General features: G+C 41.0%; 1 protein-coding gene across 4 annotated transcripts; it reads left to right on the top strand.

Annotated features, from left to right (window-relative positions):
- The first annotated feature begins 1854 nt into the window (after positions 1-1854).
- FBXO38 (F-box protein 38) lies at positions 1855-25376 on the top strand. Of its 4 annotated transcripts, none has more exons than XM_032702968.1 (22): positions 1855-1938; positions 4314-4498; positions 5604-5737; positions 6808-6971; positions 7351-7516; positions 7853-7990; positions 8307-8444; positions 8864-8957; positions 9471-9601; positions 9912-10082; positions 10338-10480; positions 11336-11558; positions 12208-12327; positions 13224-13403; positions 15019-15738; positions 18892-18992; positions 19230-19332; positions 20363-20529; positions 21597-21742; positions 22550-22653; positions 22911-23024; positions 24246-25376. In XM_032702968.1, the coding sequence occupies exons 2-22, from the start codon at positions 4371-4373 to the stop codon at positions 24422-24424; spliced, it is 3564 nt and encodes a 1187-aa protein (XP_032558859.1). In that variant the 5' UTR covers positions 1855-1938; positions 4314-4370; the 3' UTR covers positions 24425-25376. The 4 variants fall into 4 exon arrangements, with proteins under 4 accessions (XP_032558859.1, XP_032558858.1, XP_032558860.1 ...); XM_032702967.1 differs by having other exon boundaries at positions 1861-1938; positions 4357-4498; XM_032702969.1 differs by lacking the exon at positions 1855-1938 and adding an exon at positions 2111-2404 and having other exon boundaries at positions 4357-4498.
- The last annotated feature ends 651 nt before the right edge of the window (positions 25377-26027 follow it).

A 26027-nucleotide genomic window follows, 5' to 3' on the forward strand; every position in this document is an offset into this window, starting at 1 on the left:
ACACTTCTGGGACTCTAATTTGTTTCTGATGATTTCTGACGTGATTTATCTGAGACAAGGGCAGTTGGAGATCAAGACTTTCCCACACTGAGTGTTTTTTATGAGCTCCTGCTGGCCCATAGCTGCAGATAATGAAAAGCAGCTTCTGCCGCATACCAGCACAAAGAACACCATTTGCAAATTGCTGCAAATGACAGCTGAAGTAAATGCTGAAGTGGCTGGACAATCTGGACAGTCGAGTTTGTGTGATGGAGTAATGACATGGAAATAAGGGGAAGGAAAAATGTACGTAGCTTGAGTGAGCTGGTGAAACAAGCTCAGGTCCTGCTTGCTGGAAAATAAAATAGAGGGAGCCAGATATTGGTGTTGAATGGAAAATAGAAAAGATCTTGCACTCATGGAGGATTAGAGTTTTCAAAACTCTGCATCAAAAAGGTACTGATAGCATTGATATATCTGTATATGTGATGTATATACCTGATGCATTTATATGTGGAGGACAGGGTTTTCATAGTAAGGTTTTAATTTTTTTTTTTTCCTTTCTAAGACAAGGAATGAAATACAGGCCTGAAAATCAGATAGTTGAGTTCCTAAAAAAAAAAAAAATGCCAGTGCTATAATAAATTTGGCTGGGGTTAAATCATGACACCTTCCTTACTTGTGCTAATGCACCTAATGACTTTTGGTCTTTTGGACTCATACCTGACCAAATTTAACAAATTGATTTTCAGCCGCTGTTTTCCTCTTTCTTCAGTTTCAAATATTATGAATTTCCTTGGAAAAAATCATGAAAGTAGCAAAATTTCCTCTTTGTCTAGCAGAAGATAAATGGCCTAAATAATAGACCCATATAATGCTCAATACACCGTGGCAAAGGCAACTCTCAGAGCTCTTGGGGCAGGTTAAAGCCTCTTCAGGTAATGTAGCACTTATGAAGTTATTAGAGAGTGTCCAAAGGAGAGACAGGAGGATGGTGAAGGTTCTGGAGGGGCCCTCAAGGAGCAGCTGAGGGCATTTGGCTTGTTCTGGGAGGACGCTGAGGTCAGACCTCCCCAGGCTCTGCAGCTTCCTCACAAGGGGCAGCTCTGATCTCTGCTCTGTGACCAGTGACAGGACCCCAGGGAACGGCTGGAGCTGTGTCAGGGCAGGGTTAGGCTGGATATTAGGAAAAGGTTCTTTCCCCAGAGGGTAGTTGGGCACTGAACAGGCTTCCCAGGGCAGTGGTCACGGCCCCAAGGCTGACAGAGCTCAAGGAGTGTTTGGACAACGCTCTCAGGGACATGGTGGGATTGTTGGTGTGTCCTCTGCAGGACCAGGAGTTGGACTGATCACAGAATTCCAGAACGGTTTGGGTTGGAAGGGACATTAAAGCCCATGCCATTCTACCCTTGTCATAGGAAGGGACATCTCCCACTAGATCAGGTTGCTCAGAGCTCGACCGCCAGTGATTCTTGTGGGTCCCTCCAAACTCAGGACATACTATGATTCTACAGCAGTGGTTTGGAATATAATTTTTATAAATTACATTCCTTTCTCTGTGTGTGCTGAGCGACCTCAGCCTACAAACTGCTCTAACCCACAGCACGCCAAGGGCACGCCGCCACTCGCGGGCGCTCCTGCTGCCGTGCCACAACTCCCCACCAGCTCTTTAGGGGGTTTCATTAGTTGCTCTCAGGGCGCCCACCGGGCGTTCACCACCCTCAGGGCTCAGCCACCACCGACATGGCGGCGCCGAGCGGGACGCGCCGAGGCGGCGCCACCCCCAAGATGGCGGCGGGGGCACGGCCCGCGCTGCCACGCTCAAGATGGCGGCGGGGCGGGTGTGGCGGTCCCCGGAAGGGGCGGTGGGAGCGGGGCGAGGCGGAGGCGGAAGAGGCCGCGCAGGAAGCGGCGGCCGGGGCTCACCCGCGGCCACAACACCGGGGCTGCGCGGGGCAGGTGAGGGGCTGCGGGGCGGTGAGGGGGGGGACGAACCGGGCTGAGCCCCCGGGGCGCGGCGAGCGGTGACCCGGAGGCTGCCACCCTCCTCGCGGTCGCCGCCGCCCGTCCCCGCGGCCTCGCGCCGTGCCCGCCGTGACAGGCCCTGAGGGACGGGGACAGAGCCGGGAGGGAGCCCCCAGCGCTGAGGGAGCGGCGGCGCCTGGTCTGCGGGGAAACCTGCTTTTGTATCGCTTATCTCAGCAAGAACAAGCCTGTCCTCTCTTTTCCCCTCCCCATAAGGAGCGCCCCTACTTATCTCATGCTTGCCAGGCCGTCCCTGGCTGCTCTCTCCACATTTTTCTTTTCTGTGCGGTCTGCCCGTGGTTTTTTAAGCTTTTTAAGTTCAGTGTGGTAGCTACTGATCAAGAACACGGCACGTCGAGCTGCTGTTTCCTACAGCATTCATTCTCGTGAATTAACTGAGGTGGGGGCAGCAAAATTCCGTTTTTTATTGTACAGCTTTTATTGTACAGTTTTTTAAATTTTTATTTAATTTTAAAATGGGGTCAGCTTGGTAATGTAGAATGAGATGCTCAAGCTGTGCTCGTTAGCTCAAAATAGTACCAGGAGGAGCATTCATTGTGCACAAACTGCATCCTCATAGGGATGAGGTCGTTCTTTTTCCCCTTTACTTAATGACAGGGACCAAACCTGGGGCAGGTATTACTCGTTGAATTTGTGTCTTACAGGATTCTTCCTGCCCTGTTGGATATTATCTTTATTTCTCTGTCTTATGTCACAGTCCTTTTACTTTTCTGTAATGCTGTATTGCACCCCAGCACGTGGCTGCAGCAGTCTGGAATTTTTTAGGTTATATCCTGCCCTCTATTCAAATTGAGTCATCCCAGGTGACTGGGAATCCATGTAATACTTGTTTTCTTTGGAATCCAGTGTCATAAGTAGTCAGATTTAGGCTTCATGAAGTTGATCAACATTACAACAGAGAATTACTAACAAACTGACCCCTTCCAGCGAGCACCAAAAAGAAGGGCAGTATAAGAACAGGCAGCAAACTCAGTGTCTTTATTCTCTGGCTGGAGAATTCCCACCAATCCAAAGGAGTGGAGATATATTTCATGGTATTCACATGCAGAAGGTGGTAATTTATTTATTTTAATATCACTATTTAAAATTCATGACAACATACAGCTGTTAACTTAAAATGCATACAAAAATGTGTAAAGTCATGTGTTTTTTCAACAATTAGATCACAGGGAGGCTGTCAATGTTTCAAATTTTGTGCCAGCATATAAATAATTTGTGTTGGAGAAGGCAAAATTTTTTCTGTTTCCATGAGATATTTTGTTTTTCTCCTCAGTTGCCACTTCCACATAATGTGGTGCAAACACTGAGGTGTGTTTACATCACATTGAAGGCTGTACCAGAGGCTCTGCTGATAAGTTTTCCAAAATCTGTCTTTTCTTTACAAGTTGTTTTTCCTCATCCACTGAATTTTGGCATTCAACCTGTTAAACAGGTTTACTGAGTTAGTGATGCTTTGCCCTCTTCACCAGAGAGCATTTTCTTCACCAGAGAGCATTTTTGTTCTCGTCTTAATGTTGTTTTACATTGTCTTATGTTAGAATAAGATAAATATTTGCTAGATACAGTTGTGAAAATGTCTCTCAACATCTGTATAAGATGTTATTCTCATAGTAGCACTGAGTTCATATTTAATTACTTATTTGTTATTTCTCTTAATGATTTTGTATGTTTTTAAATGGAACATTAGTGTTGTTTCAGCCCATGTGTGCTGCAGGAACAGTGTAGACATGAACACTTTAGTTCAGTGAAGGGAAGGAGGACAGGATTTCCTGCACGTTGCTGCTGAGGCAATGACTTTCAGTTTTTCTGCAGCTTTGATCTTTAAGTAAGCAACCTGAATATTTTATTTGGTGTTCTAACCTCGAAGAGGACCTAGTTTGAGGACTTGTAATAGGGCGTTTTTTGAGAGGAGGCATTTTAGGAGCCCTTTTTTTTTTTTCAAAAAGAAATAATTTTTCTGCTAGACAGAGACTTTGGGCTTTCTTTTCACTGGAGTGTTTGAGTTGGTGTTGACTTGGTGACATCTGCAGTTTCTGCACAGCTTTCCTGTGATTTGTCTTGACCACAGGGTGGTATCTCTGAAGACCTTTTGTTCATGCAAAAGAATTGATCTCTGGTTGAACCTGAGGTGATTTTCCTCTTTGTCCATTTCCCTTTGCTTAGAGGAACTGTCTGGTTTGTCTAATCATTGTCAGGTTGTGTCTGAGACCTGTGCTAAACAAACTACAACTTGTTTTTTGCAGCTTAACTGGTGTGTCCTCCTCTGCTCTGTCCCTTTTCTCTTTCAGTTGCACTGAATTTCATAACATTGTGAACATTTCCTTCCACCAGAAATTGGTGCAAATATGGGTCCCCGGCGGAAAAATGTGAAACCAAGTTCAGTAAACAGGGAAGGTTCTGAGTCTACCAAAGCTGATGAGCCAAAAGATTACATGAACCAACTCTCTCATGAAGTGCTTTGCCACATCTTTAGGTGAGCAGCTCTTTAGAAGTCAATTTATTGTTTATTGTTATGTAGTTTTCTGTTATTTCTTTAGTCTTACCTGCATTGATGCTGGTGACACATAGTATTCAGAAAGTGTGGCTGTACCACAAGTGAACTGGTGCATAAAAAGGGATGGTAAATGTTATTTTTTTCAGTTCTAGAGTTCATTTGGATACTTAGAAAATTAATTCATGTGAGTGTCATGAATATAGAACAAAGAAGAAATAAATCATTGATATAATTCTATTCACTGGTGTATAGACATTGATTTTTAGAGCAGAGATACATCTCAGGTAGTGCATAGCTGAGATGTTTCTTTTGACATTGTTGCATCTGCTTCATAGTGTGCAGAAAGGAACTGGGATGAGTATTTAATCTTCCCTACAATAAAATCCTTCTCCAAAATGTTTACTCATCCCTATTGTGTCCAAAACATAATGCTTTCCCAACAAGTTATTTGAAAAGAACAACATTCCAAAATATTTGCAAATCGAGCGTGTAGAATGTACTAAAAAATGAAACCAGGTTTAATTAAACCCTGTAGCAACTACTGTGGCAAATGGCTTGGTCAGCAGAATCTGGTTTGGTTTAAATTAGATATCAGGAAGAAATTCTCCCTGTGAGGGTGGGGAGGCCCTGGCACAGGTTGCCCAGAGAAGCTGTGGCTGTCCCATCCCTGGAAGTGTCCAAGGCCAGGTTGGATGGGGCTTGGAGCAACCTGGGATAGTGGAAGGTGTCCCTGCCCATGGCAGGGGGTAGAACTGGATGGGCTTTAAAGTCCCTCCCAACCGAAACCATTTGATAATTCTATAATTTATTAGAGAACTAAAGCATCTCTCTGTTTTAATATTATATGTGTACCTTGAATAGTCTAAATTCAGTGTCAAAAATTGATGAGTCATTCTGCTTAGCAAAATGTCACATTTTATTTGAGCGCAGTCTGAAAATTCTGTTTGAACGAACGTTATTACACGCTAGAAATACATGAGTTTGTGCAGTCAGGCTTGGGATGTGCTTTAGTTTAAAAAAAAAATAAAAATCAAAAAGGATCCAGCTTCGATAAATCAGAGGGGTGTTTTTTCCTCCCCCAAAGGTACCTTCCCTTGCAGGATATCATGTGCATGGAATGCCTGTCCCGGAAGCTGAAGGAAGCGGTGACGCTGTACCTGCGGGTGGTGAAGGTTGTGGATCTGTGTGCAGGCCGCTGGTGGGAGTACATGCCCACAGGTGAGAAACACCCTGAGCATCACTGGCTGCTCTGCTGCCACTTAGAGGGACATTTATACATGCAAAGTAAATTTGCAAAAGCAGTAAAAGTACTTGGATGTTTCATTCCTTTTGGCTTATTTGGGTGGCTTCCTTGAGTATGTGGTTTGGAAAGTTTCTATCTCTGTGTGTATAATACAAATATTGGGTATTACGGTAGCAGAAATGGGTATTCTCTGTAGCCATCTGTAAATACAATCTGTGTTTGTCTGATTGTTGTAAGGGAGTTTATCCAAGGGTTATTCCATGAAGAGGCTGTTTGCATGCAGGCAGGAAAATATACAATGGAATGAGAGAGCAACTCATCTGCCAACACTTAACAATGTAAGAATAAGTTTTGATGTCACACCTCAAGTCATCTTCAGATCAATAGATAAATTTGTCAGTCGAGGTGAACCCTGTGAGTATTAGGATTTCTGTTGGATTTAAATCACACTGCTGGGATTTGTTGGGGGAGAGACTAAAATGAGTGAATTTGAAAGTTAGAGGAGTTAAAAATTGAGATTTATTAGAGCTCATATCAGGCAGGTGGTTAGACCTAGTCTAAGGTGACTTACCTGCTTAAAATCCTTTTTATGTGTTCTCTTATGTTAGATTAATAAATCTTTGCTTAAAGAAACCATCTTGTTTCTTTGAGAAATGTGAGCTGTGGTGAATAGTGATGAACAGATATAACTGATCCAGCTGGTGCTTTTTTGAGCCATGTAGTTGATAAATGGAGTTCCACGAAAAATAGAGACACGAAGCCTGACAGTCTGCAGAGGTCCTTCATCTGAGAAAGGAGAGAGTGTAGTTTACCTTGTATTCTACTGGAGGAAAACTGTAGCAAACCTGCAAAATTCTAGGCCAAGAATACGTAGGCCATGATTTCTAAACTGTGGAAGTAAAAGACAAGCTGTTGCCTCACTGAGTACAGCTTTCAACACCATAGAATTTATACTGCCACATAAAGAGAACAGTGTATTTGGCTTTCCCTTTACAGCTGAGTGTCTGCTGTCACACAAATACCAAATCTGTTGTTGTCATCTTAGGTTTCACTGATTCCAGTTTCCTAACGCTGCTGAGGAAGATGCCAGACATTGAACAACTTTATGGTCTTCATCCCAGGTATCTTGAAAGACGCAGAGTCCGTGGCCATGAAGCTTTCAGCATTCCTGGAGTTTTAGAGGCTTTGCAGGCCTGTCCAAATTTGCTGGTGAGTGGTTGGACTCGAGAGACAACCTCCTTCAGCAGCAGAGATGGTGCATGTTAACAGAGCAGAAGAAATGTGATGGGGACTTACTGCTTACAGGGCTTTGTTTTCAGACCTGGCTGTACAGAGGAGCAGTTAATCATGACCCTATTTGCTAATTAGTACTATTTTTAGTTGCACCGGTGGGAGTCACAGGTGCTCTTAAGTCCAGAAATGAATTAAAACTGATCCCTCTGCTTTTAAAAGGACAAGTCTTGCTAGAAATTAAAGTGAGATAACGCCTTGCATTGCGTATAGTGTGCTACTGAGAAGTTTATGTAGTTAAGAGGATGTTGTTGCTTGAACTGGTGTTAGAGCATTTGCTTTGCTTCCTTTTATCCAGGGTGTTGAGACCTCTCATTTAGAGCTGGTGGAAGCTATTTGGACATACATGCCACAAGTTCACATTTTAGGGAAGTTTCGTAATCGTAATGGTGCTTTTCCAATTCCTCCTGAGAACAAGCTGAAAATACCTATAGGAGCTAAAATTCAGACTTTGCACTTAGTAGGTGAGTGTGGTAATGATGAAGTAGTTGGCTTCAACACAGGTTACCTTAAAGGCTTTGAAACTCTGCAAGATTGTAATTCTTTTTAAGAAAGGGACTTTGGGCTGTGGTATCTCTGAGATATTAGTTGCCGTATATGTGATAGCAGGTTCAAAAGGCAAGTTCTGAAAAACTGTGTTGACAAACCGAGGTGAAGAACTTGTACTTAAAGTGTTTACAGCTTTTCTCACATGCCACATAGCAAAGAAAAACTTCCTTTTTAAAGCCAGAAATTTGTCATACAGTTTGTGGTTTCAAGCTTGTTTAAAATATTTGTTTGTTTTGTTTATGTATTACTAGGGGTGAATGTCCCTGAGATTCCTTGTATTCCAATGCTGAGGCACCTTTATTTGAAGTGGGTGAGACTCACCAAACCACAGCCTTTTAAAGATTTCCTTTGTATCAGCTTACGTGCTTTTGTCATGAGGAACTGTGCTGGTAAGAGGGATTCATACGTGAAGGGGATGTTAGAGCATGTAGGAAATCTGATTCTGTTAAAGTTGCTCAGGCACCAAGTGTAAATGGAAGTCTTGGAATTCAAGATTCTGAAAACAGTTGTTGTTTTATTCGTGGTGTTGGACAGAAATGTACCCCTGTCCTGTATATTATTTGGTGCTTTGTGGTTCTCTTGACTTCCTGATCTAGATGGATATACGTGGACATTTTTTAATTCTTTCATGTGACAGTCATTGAAAGCATCAATTCAATGATGTCAAGTGAGCAACCTGCTTTGTCTTTGGCTTTTTCTGTGTAGGACCCACAAATTCTCTGAAGTACGTTCCCCTGGTGACAGGCCTGGCTTCTGCTCGAAATTTGGAGCACTTAGAACTGGTTCGTGTTCCATTTCTTGGAGGACTTATCCAGCACGTGGTAGAAGATAGCTGGAGATCAGGTATGGAAGTTTTTGTCCCTCATACTTAAACAAAAATAAGTAAATAAATAAAAGTATTAGCAAATACTGGAGGCATGTGAAACTTAGCTTTTTTTGTCTGTAGCATATCTTTTCTCGATCCTTATTTCCAAGTTTGGAATGGTTAGCACCATGGTTATGGTGATAAATATGCTTTTTATCTGGTATTGTTTTGATATTCTAACTGCAATTAACTCTTGACTGACGACCTGCCTTCAGCTGCAGTTGTTGGTGAGCAGAACTAGTAGGATTGGAGGAGAGCTGGGTGCAAATATTGGTTTTATTGATTTGCTAAAAAAGATGTGTTTTATTCATTCACTTGACAACACTGATGGAAACGTGTAAGGCTTAAGGTAGTGATCTGTGACTGAAGTGAAAGAAGGTTGTTTTTTATTTGCCAGGTGGTTTTAGGAATTTGCACACTATAGTTCTGGGAGCTTGCAAGAATGCACTTGAAGTGGATCTTGGCTACCTCATCATAACTGCTGCACGAAGGTACTGGCCTTCAGGTCTCTCTTTGCCTCCCCTCTCCTTTTTGAAAATAAATGACTTAGTAATGAAGTCCAAGAAGCAGAACAACTGTCAAAAGTTTACGGAATGCACATTTAAAGTTGATATAACAGGAGTGTTCTGTGGTTCAAACAACTGGAGTATGTCTGTTTCTGAATTCATTTGTGTCATAAGACTTGTATCTGAAAAGTGTGGTGCTGTTGGTCTCACAATATATTCTTATATATTAATGATAAATAATATATCATCATAAATCACATATTGTAAATAATAAATATTATGTATACTATATATTTTATATATATACAAAAACATATGTAACTGTCAAATACTACCATAAAGATACAGCAGATAGCCTCTGAATCCTGCCACAGTTGAAAGAATTCTTTCATTTTGAGAGGTCATCTCCTTGAGTGTTTCCTGTGGCAATTGTCTTTTGGCATGAATTTTAATAGGAAAAATTCTTAATTACAATTAACAATTGTTAATTACAATCAGGTTGCACGAAGTGCGGATCCAGCCTTCCTTGACCAAAGATGGTGTTTTTTCTGCTTTGAAGATGGCTGAACTGGAATTTCCACAGTTTGAAACTCTTCATCTAGGATACGTTGATGAGTTTTTACTACAGTGTATGACATTTTTTTATATACATAAATTATTTGACAAACATAAGGATTATGTGAATTATGTGTTTTCAGTTATGTGCTAAGAGTAATTAAAAAGAATATTAACGTTGCCCATATTGAGGCTGCTGATTTCATACAGCCATATATGTTTCCTCACTTCCTGAAACACTTAGTGAAATTGGGAAAGTCTCAGCTTTACTGAACTGAAGGAATAATCTGATCAGTTTTATGAAAAGGGGCTAAAATAGGGAGTTAGAAAATCATACTATAAAAGGCAAATTTACTGCTGTGTCTGCTACTGTCTTTTTCTTAGGTAAAATGACGAGTACGGACTTGGTGAGGTACGGCTTGGCTGATGTGGTTGAAAATCCAGGAATTATTACAGATATTGGTATGAAAGCTGTAAATGAAGTTTTTTCTTTCATCAAGTATCTGGTCATTTACAACTGCCCACATCTACATAACCCAAATAATTGGATCACAGGTATTGCACACCTTTGAAATTTTGGAGCTATTATATGAATTACTGTGCTAGTAAACCAGAATTTCTCTGCTCATAGTACTGCTTGTTCTATTTCTTAGTAAGTACAGTAGATGGTGCTTGGTTTGGAACCATAATGATGCTGGGTGACAGTCAGAATGGAGATACAGAGGGTGCTCCTCTCAAATCTGAAAGGGGTATAATGACAAGCAAGTGAGATGGGAATCCTTCAGGAAATGCTTCCCTTCTCTCCCGCAGATCATTCGAGGTGGACCCGCTTGGTTGACCTCACCCTGGTGCGCTGCCACGCCATAAAGCTGGATTCTTTTAGTCAGTTCATCGAGTTATTGCCAAGCTTAGAATTCATTTCTCTGGACCAGATGTTTAGAGAACCTCCTAAGGTGAGTTTCAGAGAATGGTTTTGCTTTTTATTGTTGCCAGCTCATTGGAAATACAGTGTGTTCCAGCTGTTACGCATTCTTTTAAAGGTTGTAATTAATTAAATAGATTGCTAATAAAATTATTCTGGTTTGCTGTTGTTATTATCATGATATGCTGGGGAGAATGATGATGCTTCTGCAAATGGGAGCAGCGGTAAGGTATGATCTTGTATGAATATGTGACCAGAAAATAAGACTCAAATTGATTCTGTTGAGGTCTTTGTGGATACTTCATTTTGCTGCTGCTTTTTATACGATTTCTTTCACACTTGGGGATCTGTTTACAATGCTAAGAGGTTTTTATGATTTTGTAGTGGGTGAAATAAGGGTACTGTTCCACTCCTGGAGTGGTTTCAAGGCTTAGGAATTTTATTTCTTCGTGTTGTCCCCTCCCACACTGTAACATAAATCCTTGTTAAGCTGCTGTAATGCAATGGAAACTGCCTACGTAAAAAACTGCTTTCTTCAGTCACTAGTTCTATCTTGAGGCTGCTGTGTTCTGGGAAGGCTATATATATAATCTGCTGTTTGTATTAATGTAATATGATCCTTTAGCAAATGAAAAACAATAAAGTAAAATTATGTGCTTTGTGGAATTCCCTTTCAGTAGGAGTTCAACAGAGTGTAAGTTTTCTGGATTACCAACCTGAAGATGGACCTCTGCAATGCATAAGGAAATATGAGGGACAGTGTCTCTAGTAGTGTTGTGCTATCCCAGACATTACCAGCAGAATGCTTTTTCTATTGGCGTTAGGGAATGTTGTTGAGGTAACTTATCAGATTTTTCAAATCTTAATACCTGCTTTTTGTTCTCAGGGTTGTGCTCGTGTGGGCCTAAGTGCAGGCACAGGAATTGGGGTCTCCTCTGCCCTAGTCAGCAATCAGAACTCTAACAATGACAATGACAACAACAATAACCACCAGAATAACAATAACCCAAACATCCACCACAACAATCACCAACACCCAAATGACCAGAATGAGGAGAATGAACTGCGGCAAGATGGTCAAGCTGAGGAGCAGCAGATTGCAGCTGAGGGTAATCTTTGTGAACCTGTGTAGGAAGTGATTTTATTTGCACTGACATACATAGGGTGATAGAGAAGATATATATGGAAAGCTTGTTGCTCTTTCAGTTCCTGGTAGCTTTAATCCTTCCGGGGGGCTGTCTGCATGTCTCTGATACCTGTGTGATAAAAGCTGTCATTGTGTGGTGTCTGATGGCTGTTACAGGCACACTGCAGGGCAGTGATGTGTGTCAGTACAGGTGTTAGCAAGGGACAGTCTGTGTGACTCCTCTGGGGAAGTGCCAAGCATTTTCTAGACTCCTCTGGTCAGAGCTGGGAGAATATCACAGTGTCGAATGGTATATTTTCAGTATTTCCCAGCAAAGGCAAAAGTCATTGGAAGGAATGAATATGCAAATCCTGGTTACGCTGCTCACTGTGGTAGAACAAGACTTCCGAGGAGGAGTGGAAAATTTGGGTGAACTAAACCCTAAAAGTTAGGCTGGGGCTTTGGCTAAAGAGTTGTAGAACAAATATGTGAGCGACTTTATGCAACCCAGAGAGTCCTTGAAGGAATCAGGGCAGCTGTTACTTATTTCTTGGTGATTCTGACTCTCTGTGGGTGCTTGTGGGCTTTGTTCATTCTGTTTCCTATTACTGACCTCGTCTTCATCTTTTCAGCACTGAATGAGATGGAGGAGGTGGCACAGGAAGAGGAGTTTGCTGCTGGGCAGGGCCAGAATGAGCTCCCGGCTCACAGCCAAGCTGTTGTTCCTATGGAGGTGGATGAAGAGCAAGCAGGTAACTCTGTCTTTGGAAAGAAATGACCTTTTGGTATCTCCTTCTTGAGGGGTTAAATATTTCAATATGAGTCTGGTTTTGGATGCTTTTCTTTAGCTGCATTGTCTGTTGTGTTTGGAATAGTGATGCTAGCACAGCTCAGTTCTGTGAAGAAATTTATTCTGTTTTAAAGTCTGTTTTACAGTCCAGAGTTCTCTTTGCATATGGAGTGAAATACCTTGATCTTAAAGCCTTGTTTTTGTGCTCAGTATAATAAGAGTCAGAAGGCCTCAATGAACTTGTCTTGTGCCTCTGGTGTTGATGGCCTTACTTATTTCACTGCAGCATGTGGATTCTTTTTTGCCTTTTTTTTTTTTTCAAGCCAGAACAACTTGTTCCAGTGTTAATTTTATTTGTGTTAGTGACACAAAGCAGTCTTGATCTCTTTTATAGCCGCTATTTGCTGGACAACATAATTTTCTACTGAATATGCCAACAACACAAAGTAACATCCTTGTATGCTGGATCTGCTCAGTTTTTCAAGATTTAGAAGGATAAATGCCAATGTTCTGGCCAACATTTCTGTCGTTGTGATGGAGGTTTCAGGGACTGTTCGTAATATTAGTTTACTCATACAGTTGTGGAAGAACCTTTAAGCTGTTCTGAAGCAGAGAAACATTACAGAAACCTTGTGTTTTGTTTTCCATTGTGACACTCTTCCCCTTCCAAACTACAATGCTTTAGTGCTGAAATGCTCTTCTTCTATTTAGATTTTAATGGAGGAGCCACTGAATGGTTGGCTAATTTAATTAAATTAATTTCTTACCATTTTTTTCAAACATTTTTAGAAGTTCTTCAGCACTTTAATCCATGTTTGGCTTATTTTTACATGAAGTTGTTGATATTCTACTTTTCAGGACCAAGTGGCATTCAGCCTGTTGTAAAAGCAACACCTATTACTATCCATGACTCAGACAGTGAAGATGAGGAGGAAAACATGGGGACTTCAAGAGCCTGCATCTCCAACAGCATTGCACAGAATTACTCAGATGGAGAAGAGAAAAGCAGAGATCCAGTGGAAACTAGAGAGCCTTCAGGTGTGGAACGGATGGGTTCCTGGGCACTGTTAAGCAACATTTATTTTTAAGCTTCAGTCTTTCCATCTTGTTCAGTTTTATGTCTAGCTTTGTTATGAATCTAGAAGGACATATTTCTCTGAGCTTCAATCACAGATACTGTATGGAAACAAAGAAATAGTGGTGCTACACTGATCAGAAACCTGCAGCTCCTCTTTTGGATTTCCAAGTGACCAGAATTTATCATGTCTGTGAAGCCAAATTTGCAACTGTGTTGTCAGATGAAGTAAATATAGTGTTAAGCCTTAAGGAATATTTAGCTAAGCAGTTAACAGAAAAATCTGGCATTGTGAAGAACTGAGAAATACACTGGTCTAGGACTAGTTTAATTTCTGCAAAGCTTGGGACTTAGCAAAGCAGTAATGGCTCTTCCTGCTGTAACTGGCATACTCCCTACACATCAGTCCCTCTCCTGTTTAGTACATTTATTTCAACAAGACTGGCAGTTCCAGCTTGGGAACATGTAGAGTGCTGTGCCTATAAGTGTGAGTGTCAGTTCTGGTTTGAGGACGAAATAACCTGTGTTTGGACAGAATTTGCATAAACTTTTGTACTGTCAATAATGAGGATTTGGGGCTTGGATTAGTGTAATTAGCAGAGAGGATTAAGACTGTAGACATTCAGGAAGAGTTTCTTCCCAGAAAGGTTTGTCAGGCATTGGAAGGGGCTGCCCAGGGCAGTGGTGGAGTCCCCACCCCTGGAGATGTTCAGGGAATGACTGGACGTGGCACTCAGTGCTCTGGTCTGGTTGACAAGGTGGTGATTGGTCACAGGTTGGACTCGGTGGTCTTGGAGGTCTTTTCCAACCTAAATGATTCTGTGATTAAGTTCCTGTTGTGATTTGTACATTGTTTGGTGTGGCTTTTTATTCATCTGTGAACTGAGCCTGCCGTTACCTACTGACACCACACTCCATACCCAGGAGGGGGAGCTGAAGATTGCAACTGAAAGCAGAACTTTAGTACTGTCTCTGTAACTATTTGATTCCTCATTTGTATACCTCCTATTAAGGAAAAGAAAAGCCTATTTAGATTGGATACTAGAAAAAAATTCTTCCCTGTGAGGGTGAGGAGGCCCTGGCACAGGTTGCCCAGAGAAGCTGTGGCTGCCCCATCCCTGGAAGTGTCCAAGGCCAGGTTGGATGGGGCCTGGAGCAGTGTGGTCCAGTGGAAGGTGTCCCTGTCCATGGCAGAGGGATTGGAAATAGATGATCTTTAAGGTCCCTTAGAGCCATTCTGTGATTCTATTCTTAGTGTGTCTTTCATATTTTTGTTCTTTGGCCTATTTAAACAGTGAGCTACTCTGTGACAATATGAGCCTCTCTGGCAGATTTGTATCTCATTTACTGACAAACACCCCAGCACATCACTACAAAAATAGCTGCAGGACATCACCGAGAGTGAGCAACTGCTAGAAATATTAATAATTGCCATAACGTAGCATGGTCCTGATGAGATTTGTCATTGGCCTCTAGGTTGCCTTCTGTTTTAAGTAGTCTTTAACAGAGTAGCACTCAGCATTTATTTAAGCTGTGTTGTGGCTTGTCTCATTGTTCTCCCTTCCTTGATTCTCACAGTGAGTGGTAAAGGCAAGACACCCCTGCGGAAAAGATGCAGTGCCAGCCAAGGGGGCCAGACAAAGCAGTTCCACACGGAGGAAAGCAGCTGTGAAAAAGGCTGTCAAGTAACCAGTGAGCAGATTAAAGCAGACATGAAAGCAGCAAGTGACATGCCTGAAAGGAACAAAAGCAAAGATCCTTATGCAAGCTGCAGTAATGCTACAGGATCAACGGGAACATCCAGCTCCTGCAGTGCTGCTTCTCCTAGCCCTGACTGTGCACAGACAGCTCATGGCCACTGTGCTGGCACCAGCCCAGCAGCTGGAGAGGAATCCAGGCAGTGTGTCTGCTCGCCTTGTAAACGGGAAAGTTCCAGTGAGAGAGAGACTGAGGAGAGCTCTGTTTGTTCCAGGTGTTCCTCCTACAAGCCTCAGGACACACAGCAGAGGACTAGTGGGCGTTGTGATGGGGAATGTCCATCCACGAGCGGAGCCTGCAGGAACGGACCAGGCAGCGCTGGGGCAGATTTTGCACTTAGGACACGGCCAAACTGTGGGGCTGCAGGAGACACAGGGGAGGAGAGGACTAGTGGGAGTGCCTGTGGGGCTGCCAGCGAGGAGCAGAGCACGGGCACACAGCCCAGGAGCTGTGAGCTGGAGGACAAGGAGGAGTATCCTCGCCGACCACTAACCAGAGCCAGGAGCAAGCTGTCCCACGTCCCTCTGGTGTCGGAGCCAGGTATGACTTACACACAGATAGTAACGGCTGAGTAAGCTGCAGTGCTGCCATGAGACGGCGCTGAGCAGCTGCAACACCCACAGGTAGTACCGGTGGTAAACATGAAATTTGGTAGTTAATAATTGAAAACCAAGTGGCTTGTCAAAGGGTCTGAATACTGATGGAACAGAAATTACTTGATGTCACTGCCATGACCAGGTAAAATAAGAGATTTCTCTGAAAACACCAGTGACTTTTTTTCTCCATGCAAGTCTTTCTGTATGTGTTATCCATACATTCTAAACAGTATTTGATTTACTCATTTGAAAAGCAGTTGCAACTTCTATTGATAGCTCTGTGTCTCTGTGAAGGCTGTTATTCATTGGAACATAAGACTGTCTCCCCTATTAAAATCCTCCCTTCGAAAGGAGGAAGACAGCAGGTACACTTACATCTTGGCAAGAAGGCAAAGGTTAATAACTGGTACTTTATCAACCAGTAATTATAGTTGGGCCAAGCTTGTGGACCTGCATATTGGGTTCTGCTTCCAAGTGTATAAGGCATGGTGATCAAACTTGTTCAAAATGGTCCTTTTGTTAAATAGGTTTGTGCTTCACATTATTGGTTTGTACATTTTACATAAAATAAAATAAAAATCTTGAAGGGCTGGAATGAAGGGAGAAAAAAATAATGTGAGAAGGGAACTTGCTGTTTCTTTCAAATATACTTGGTTTCCAAAATAGTGATCTTAGTCTGGCACCACCTCATATATCCAGGATTCTTTGTTGAGAAAATCTGGCAAGTAAAATGAAACTGAAAAATCTGTGTGTGTTGGAGGTAGAAAAGACTGATAGGAAATTCGTACCTCTGTTAACATGGAATGATTCAAACACAGTATGTCCTGGTGTTTTTCCAGTTTATCTTAATGTGCCCAAGTGCTAATGAAACCTGAATCACCTGGGATGCTGTTCTGCAGCTAGACACATCTCAGATTGAAGAGATGATCTTCCTGTTAAATTAAAATGTCAGTTTTCTACCTTGCCCATTATGAGTAATAATTAATCTGCAAAAATCAAAAGAAAATATTTCCCCTCTATCCTCAGCCGTTACCAATGCATGAAGCTAAGTCAGTTAGATCTCAGTATTAAATTAGGGTATCTTTCTGAGAGTATCTCTGTTTTCAGGTTTCAGCTGTTAGTCAGGAAAAAAGATCTGTTCTGCTTGTGGAGAAAAATGGTTGAGTATTTGCTATATTTAGCATATATAAGAAGACTTGCTTTCCTAGCTCCATACAGTTATGTGTATGTCTTTATGCACTTTTCCTCTTTGAAGCATCAGGTGTTAGCTGATGCCTGAGGCAGAATATGAGACTTGATATGCCATTTTTATTTTTTAAATCTGTATTTTACACATAGGACAGTGAGGCTGCTTCTGCCTGGTGTTACAGGGCTTTTCATTACTAGGACAGAACATACAGCTCCTTGGAGTGTAACCTGAAAATGCTTTGTTGCACAGTTGGAAATGTTTTTTCCATAAATGGTCTAAAAATGTGCCTTGAATATGACAGCTTTCTGCTATTCTAACATAAAGGACATTGTGGTTTTCAGCTTCTGTAACAAACTGTGTTTAATATTAGAAAGATTTTTTTCTTTCTCTTAAATGATTTACTCATTCTAAACAGTGCTTTAAGCCAAATATTAAAGACTGTGAAATTTTAAAAGCATTATCACACAGACTAACTGGCTAGAGGATGACTTGTGTAATTTTGATTTTTACTTCAATCAAAATGTAAGCCACACTTGTACTGTTTTTTTTTTTAAACTTGTTTTAGTTTGTATTTGTAGTGAAGCTTTTCACATTTTAAACCCTATGTTACTTTAAACCTTCTGTAAAGATTTCTTGGCCCAAGGCTGCATCTCAAACAATTCTACACAAAATTGGAAAATTTTTCCTAGAATCAGGCTAGGAGGTATTTCACTGTCTGAACATACTCCAGGAACTGTCAGAGAGTTCCCTGGGGATGATGATTCACAGGTGCCACAAGTCGAGTATTAATATTCCATCTCTCAACCTGATCCCCTAAAGCAGTGGCCAGAATTCTGAAGCTCACAGCCCACTGGATGCCACATAATAGCTTATATATATATAGATAGATAGATGGAATTTTATTATAAGTAAGAAAAGAGGTATTTTTTAATGTTAATGGTAGTTTAGCATGAAGTATGTGAAGGTTGTGAGGTACATTCCAGGTTATCCAGGGAAGCTGTGGCTGCCCCATCCCTGGAAGTGTTCAAGGCCAGCTTGGACGGGGCTTGGAGCAACCTGGGATAGTGGAAGGTGTCCCTGCCCATGGCAGGGGGGTGGAATTTAGGCTTTAAGTTTCATTCCAACCCAGACCATTCCATGTTTCTGTGAGTAGTTTGTATATAGACTTTAATATTTTGCACATCTATCTTGACTGGGAATCTTCTTGGACATGACATGTGTTTTAAGGAAAAAAGTCAAAGGAGGCTTATTGTTAGTAAAATAATTTCTAATTTTGATCTGTTAATCACAGAAAATTAATTCTAGGGCATTTTTTTTCTCTTACTGTTGGAAGTAATGGTAGTGGTCATTTCTTTTTGAAGACTCATCCTTTAAATCAAGCAGGAATTTGATGTCATTGGTGCATGAAATGGAGTAAGAAGCAACTTGGGGATGTTAAGTATTTTATACCTGGGTATCCTTTGCAATATTATGAAAAACTTAGTGACAGTTATGAAGAGCAGACTTTCAAGTAGTTTGAGATTATTTCTACTATTCAAACATTAAAGCTATTTTAGTTCTTATATTTGTCAAGGTTGTTCTGTTTGCTGCAGTAGCCTAACAATTAATCTTCTGTTCTCTTCTTGGCTCCACATCTTTCAGTGATGTTGAACTTGTAGGTTCAGCATTCCTGTGTTTTCATCTATAAACAACCCACCCCCCTGCCCCAGGTTATTTAGTGTGAATGATTCTGAGCACAAACCTGAAAGCGGGTTTTGTGCAAGAAGATATAAAGTTGTTTTCAAGCCACACAGATGTTTTGATCTGTAAGAAATGTATGTTCTGATTGGCCATTTTCAGCCAGGGAATGCCTCCACTGTTATCCTGAAATGTAACAGAGGAAAGATTTTTCCATGTTTTTGTTTCCAGAAGTAGCCAAGCCAAAGCCACGGCAAACTACCAAGCGGAAAAGGACAGCTGACAAGTCCACAAGTACAAGTGACCCAGTTATTGAAGATGATCATGTTCAAGTAAGGGCTTTTTCTTCACTTCCTACAGATTTATCAGCTATAGCTGATAAATCACCAGTAGCCTACTCTGTAACTTCAAATACCTGAAGTGAACTGAAGCTGTATTATATTGAGTAGTATGCAGTTAATATCTTTCCATATCTGGCAGTATCTTTTAAAATTCAGTGTAAGTTTTTATTTGGTTTTACCCTGTCATACATGTTTGTTTTTTTTTTTTTTTGGTTAAATTTTCATCAGGTACTGACTTTGAAATCCAAAAACCTTGTAGGAATCACATTGACCAATTGTGGAATAACAGATTTGGTACTGAAAGACTGCCCCAAAATGATGTTCATACATGGTATGTAGTTCATGTTTTGCTTGTCTCCTCCATCTGGCATTATTAGAAATTCTTGAAACAATTAAAGTCAGTCCACTGCTTATTTTGTATTCATCAGCTGCATTGCTGCTTGTCAGGCTGATGCTTAGAACACCAAATATTGCTGCTTCTCAGTTTGAGTGCCTTTCCTTATAACAGGTTTAATAAAGATTAATATCTGCAAATCAACAGATGAAATTATCTGACAATTAGGAAGATGAGTAGTTTATTGGAGAGTGATAATACAATAATTGGAAGTTGATGAAATGAGTTTCAGAGTAGCTTGTTTTTATTCTCTCATTTCTTCATGCTTCCATAGATTATTTAGCTGACATGATGATACTTTCCTCCTTGACATGATAAAAATCTGTTTTCAATTATAGCACTTAGATTGCATTACATTCACATGCCAGGGTGTGTGACTGCTCCTGTATTGGATCATTTACTGTTTTCTGCAACATCTACACTTAAGACCTTTTCTTCTGACATGACATATATCTACTTAGCAGAGAATAAAGAAATGATTTCTTTATTCCAGAGTACGTCTCAGAACATACATTGATTTTGAACTAAATTTTGGTTAAATGAGCAGTGTTGCTAGAAAGGAAATAGCTTTGTTTTCCATTGTGTGACTTCACAATACTCTATATTTGATCTGATTTTGAAGTCAGTGGTTTTCAATTGTGGCAGTCCACAGACCATTTCAGGAGGCTTTGTGAAAGGAAACAAAGGGAGAAAAAGGTTATTGTTAGAAGAAATTTGACATGGCCTTTTAAAAGGATCCTTCTTACAAGTTCAAGAATTAAAAGTTTGATCAAAATATGGAAGAAATGAACAGCTGGTGTATTTCTCTGATATACTTAAATTGCCAGCTTAACTTCAGTTATTCTCTGGTACTTACATTACTTGTTTGCCTTCTTTAGAAACTGTCAGCCTTGAAAATCTCTGACAGGAGGCTCCTAAGGTCTTTTCAGTATTGTTTCTTTTAATAATTTCATTTGCTCTTTTATAGCTACAAGGTGCCGTGTATTGAAACACTTGAAAGTAGAAAATGCACCAGTTGTCAATCGGTTTGACTATGCCCAGTGCAAGAAGTTAAACATGGATCAGGTTCTGGATCAGATTCTCAGGATGCCACCAGAAAGAAACAGGATCATTTATCTTCGTCCAATGCAGCAGGTACACAACCAGCCTGGATTTCATTGTGAACACACCTGAAGTTCTGCCTGTGCTTTTCAATTGATGCGAGAAATGTAAATGTTACAGTAACACAACTCTGAGAAACTTGCTTATTAAAACTTTAGACCATCAAGGCTTTTATTGCAGAATCTGGAACTTGGATGGTACCGAGTTTTAAGGCTTAATCTTACTATCTCCAGCATTCATTGCATCAGAAGATACTGTAAGATATTGCAATGCACTGAACTAATTTCAAACTGAATAACTAAAAGAAACTGTGAGAACTCAAAGGAACTGTAAGAACCTAAGTGCTGCTATAAGCTGCTAAGTGATACTGTAAGCCAGCTTATAGCTATAAGCAGAAGCATGACATAGGCACAGGTATCTGAAATCTTTGATCTAAGTCTATTCTATTAGATTTAGTAACAGCAGTTAGAGTTTGGAATAGACAACTCTGCTGAAGGCAGCATCCTCTTGTGATGCTGAACAGTGTTTTAAGACAGTTGTGGTACTGGGAGCTGTAAGAAGTGACATTTAGTGAGTTTAGGTCATTTCACATGTATTTAAGAGGGTTTAATTTAAGATCTGGAATGTTGGGGGGTTTTAACTTTATCCCTCTTACCAGAGCATTACGTATTGTACTTGTGGTGCTGCTTCTCTCCTGCTTTCTGGCTTGGTCTCCCAATGAGGGATAAAAATGAAGGGGTAATAAAAACCCAAAACCAAACCACCAATCCCCATCCCCCTAAGCCAGAGGCAAATTCTGAGATGTGAATGTAGTTTTAGACTGTTATGTAATTTTATGAAGTTTGCTTACATATTGGAATTGTGAAACACATCAGGAAATAGACATTTCCTATCCAATTCCACTACTTGAGAAGATTCATTGACAAAGCTGCACTAGGAAAGTTTTAATCATGTATTTAATTATGTATGTCGTTAAAATTTGTTTTCACTGGACACATTCCCCCAGAATTTGGGGCGTTTGGATGTCTGTGTGCTCTTGACTCTAAAATCACACCTCTTTGTTTCTGTTGGTCACAGTCTTTGTTTCCTGCTTTTCCCAGGTTGACACATTGACTCTGGAGCAGAAGATCTTTAGTGGCCCTTATCCCTACCACATCTGCATCATTCATGAGTTCAGTAACCCCCCCAATGTCCGCAACAAGGTGCGAGTTCGGAGCTGGATGGACACGATAGCAAATATCAACCAGTGAGTACCTGCCCTTCAGGGACTGTGCAGAAAAGGTGTTCACTGCTCAGGGAGCAGCTGCAGCTTCAGTCAGACCTGCTGGGTTCTGTCAAACCAAATCAAAGAAAAAAGCTTTGGTGACTAGGGAAATTTGAATTCTAGATGGTGCAATGTAGAATTTCAGTGTCAAGATGCATCTCATACAAAACACAGACTATAAACCTCTCCATGTGGGAAATACTACAAATTCTCCTACAATAACCATAGAATTCATCATATAATTCATGCAGCAATAATGCAATTGTACATTGAAGTAGTCAGGAAGGCAGAGAAATATCTTCAAATCTGAAAACAAATTACCTTTAAAAAAGAGTGATTTACTCCAAGAACTAGTTTCTGTGGAAGGTGATGTTCAATCAGTATGAGCTCCTTAGAATTCCCATCAGCAGGAGGTGGCTCTCATCCAACTGTTTTTAACCAGTGTTTTTGTTGTGCTGGCTTTGCACTAAAATCACTAAGAGAGCAAATTTACTTCTGAAGTTTGGTTTAGTTGCAGCTCTGTTGGATTGTTCCTCAATCGGATAGAAAGGTGTGCTCAAAGATGATACCTTCACTGGTTTCTCACCCAAACTGTACCTGCTGGCTGTGGTTGCTCTCCAAAGGGAAGGGATTGATTCTGAGTTGGTATGAGGGTCTTGGAGAAGTGCTTCTATGGATTCAGGCTCATTAAAGGAAAGGTTGTGCAGTAGGATTTCCCATTTTGTTTTTCTTCCCCCCCACCTTCCCATTTCCTATCACTCCTGGCTATAATCTCTTCCTTCTCTCTAGAGAGCTTATTAAATATGAGTTCTTCCCTGAAGCTACACGAACTGAAGAAGACCTGAAGAAATACACTAAGTACCCTTGGGGACGAGATATTTACACTCTAGAAGGTGAGTGTTCATAGACAGCTGAAAGCTGGTGACAGGTCTCTTGTTGAGATAAGTAGCTTTGCATCATTACAAGAGACATGGATAATAATTCTTGGGAGGAAAGTGGAGGAACCTTGGCACAGTGGGGGAATGAAATGAGGAGATGCTTTTCCTGCATTAGAGTGACCAGTCTATGTGATAATCAAGTTTACTTAAGAGTGATGATGCTGCAGGAGCGACGTTGTGCTCTTTGGATCCTCATCCTGTCTGTCTCCTAGGCATTGTGGATGGTGCTCCTTACTCCATGATCACTGACTTCCCGTGGCTGAGGTCCCTGAGAACAGCAGAGCCCAACAGCTATGCCAGATACGACTTCGAGGATGATGAAAGAAGTGCGTAATCTGGTTTGATGTGTTCAAATGACTTGTTGCTTGTCCCAAGCTGACCTTTATTTTTCAGTTTTCTAGTTCTTGGGCTATTTTTGATAGACTGTGTTGAGAGCTGGATGAGTCCAACAGTGTAAGGAGCAGCTGGGGCCCCTAACACTGACAGAAGCAGAGCCCATCTGGTGCTCAGCCTGAAAGTGTGATAAGTTTGTCACATCTGGATGCATTTAAAACATACACAGAGTTAATTCTGTGGTGTGTAGTCCCAGCAATTTATGTTCTGTAGAGTTTACTGGCATTGGTGCTGAAGGCTCAGCTGAGCTGCTGCCTCTGGCTTTGCTTTGCGAAGGTTGTTAAGGTAGGCTGAAGAGAGTCCAGCAGAGAGAATGTGAAAACTCAAACTTGGGGTAAAAGAGGAAAGAACTGGACTTGAAAACTCTGGAACAGGTGATGTGGATTAGTTTTTGTTATAGATATGCCTCTTTCCATTTAGGAGCTTGTCTTCTCAAATATTATACTAGGCAGTTCCTAGGGCTCCACTGAAGACTTTGCGTGGTAGCAGAGAAAAGTGTGTTCCTCCACTACTTAATTAGGAACATCTTGGAATCTCCTTCGTTAGAGATATTTTTAATTGACATTGTTTTGGATATTCTTATCTAGCTCTGTTTCAAGGGCATGAATCTCAAGAGGATGAGGAAGAGATTTTCTCTGCTATACCTTTCTCTGGTTTTCTTTTTTGAATTTTATTTTAGACTGATTCATAGACTTAATGCTTGTACATCAGTATGTAGGCTGAGTTACCAAAAAAAATTAAATGTGTTTGATTTAAAAGAGTAATTAGATTAAACATGATGTTAAAGCCCTAAAAATAAAGACGAGACTTCTGCTTTATCCTTAATTGCTTTTGTTTACAAAACATTTAAGCGATCACTGGAATGGATAACATGGAAGCATGTCAGAGAGGCCTCAGGAAACGGTTTGTGTTGCTCTGGGATTCCCTTCACTCACAGGCATGAAGTTGACATACATTAAATAAGTATGGGAGCTACTGAAAGGTTTCAGTATAGGGAAGGCAGAATACCTCTTCTGCTTGAATAATATCCCTTAAATGTAGCTCCTCAACGGAAGATTTTTCCGTTTGCTTTCCAAGACTTAACGCAAAGCAGATTGGCTTGTGAACTTCTCTGCAGGAAACATTCTAGCTTTTATTCTTGTGTTCCTTCCCAGCTACTATCTATGCCCCCCGGAGGAAGGGCCAGTTGTCTGCAGACATCTGCATGGAGACCATCGGGGAGGAGATCTCGGAGCTGCGGCAGATGAAGAAGGGTGTGTTCCAGCGCGTCGTGGCCATTTTCATCCACTACTGTGACGTCAACGGGGAGCCCGTGGAGGACGACTACATCTGAGGGGTGCTCCCCCAGTCTGGCACCCCCCCCTCAGTTCTCATTGGCACTGCTGGCCAAGAAAGCAGGTGGATCCTTTCCGAATGCAAAGCATTTTCTTGAAACACATACTTTGCAGTTGCTCTCACTCATTTTGGAAAAAAGATTATGTAGTTAAATGTATAATGAAAAGTAAAAATTGTATACTAAGATTTGTACATAGAGGAAACAAAAGAAAAAAAAACTTCCTAATACTGAGACTTTATTTCATATGTTTATACAATTTAATTTAAATTCCATTTTAATGAAGGCCAATAATTAGGAACAGGGAAGAATATTTGAACTTTTCAGCCCATACAACTCATAGCAGTATTTTTTTTCCTTATAAACAGAATTCCATTTGCTGTGTTCAAAAGAGTCATCAGAGTCTCTTTTAATCTGTGCCTTTTTCTTGAGCATTTAAGAGTCCAGTCTGAGTAAACCTGTTGAGCACAATCTTTGTGTCTTGTGTGCATTTTTCAAAGGGACAGAATATTCTACAGCTGTTGCAAAGAAGGCCAGAAGCAGGAAAAAATGTAGCAAAGTTGGTGATCTGTGGTAGTTTCAAGAATTATCAAATACATTTTGGGGGAAAGGAAAACCCCCATGTTTAGCACCTTGGAAACAGAAGATATGTTCTAAAGCATTTTGTACTGTTCAATTTCATTTTAATAGTGTATTTGACTCTGTACTATGAAAAGTAAGTTGCTAATTGTTGGTTCCACTCTCTTTAACATGAATTTGCACATACTAGCTGGCTGTAAGCTGAATTTTTGCTTCAGGCAGGCAGAAAAAGGGATGTGTAATTGCTTGGTTACAGCTGTATCAGCACAGGATCCATCTGACACAACCAGTGAGCTCTCGGGCTGGGTCGTGCTCACTCATGAATGCAGATTTTCCATATGGTCAGTAAAAAACTGCTGCTATTTGCCCCTGATTATGTGTGCTTGTTGTGTATTGAAAATGCCTCTGGTTCCCACAGTCCCACAGGTGTTTTCTGTGTATGTCCAGAATTTGCTGTGAGTCCAGGTATAAAAATGCACAAATTAGTGTTGAACTAGCTGTGCTGTGCTGTTAGCAGTGTGTCCAGGGGGTGGGAGACCTCTGAAAGGCCAATTTGCTCCCTGTGGAAGTGTCTCCTTGAATTCCCAGCTGTGGCTACACAAAGGCAGCTCAGCTGTGCCAGGCCATCAGCTCTGACTGGATCTCTCATCCATGTTTTTTTAAAGTTGCAGAGTTACCAGCCTAAAAAATGACACTTCCTGTGGTAAAAGCCCTAGAGCAGGTTGGTTTATACCATTATATAATTTTGCACATTGTAATGATTGTGATTCTCTGAACTTTGGTGTAAATGTGATTAATGGGGATTTCTATGACATTTAGCTCTGTAGAACTGAAGAGGCAAAACTGCTCAACACAGCAAAACCAGTGTTGGTTTTCTCTGCATCTGTCCCTCTGTGGAAGTTCTTGAGGTAATGTGGAACTTGAAATATATGGAATAGGAGGAAGAGAATGGTGGGAGCAGCAAGAGATTTGGTATAGCATTTTCTCACACCTGCTTCCTACTCTAACTGGAGGTGGAGCACTA

Source organism: Chiroxiphia lanceolata, chromosome 15, assembly GCF_009829145.1.
Source record: "Chiroxiphia lanceolata isolate bChiLan1 chromosome 15, bChiLan1.pri, whole genome shotgun sequence".
In the NCBI taxonomy this organism is placed as follows: Eukaryota; Metazoa; Chordata; class Aves; order Passeriformes; family Pipridae; genus Chiroxiphia; species Chiroxiphia lanceolata.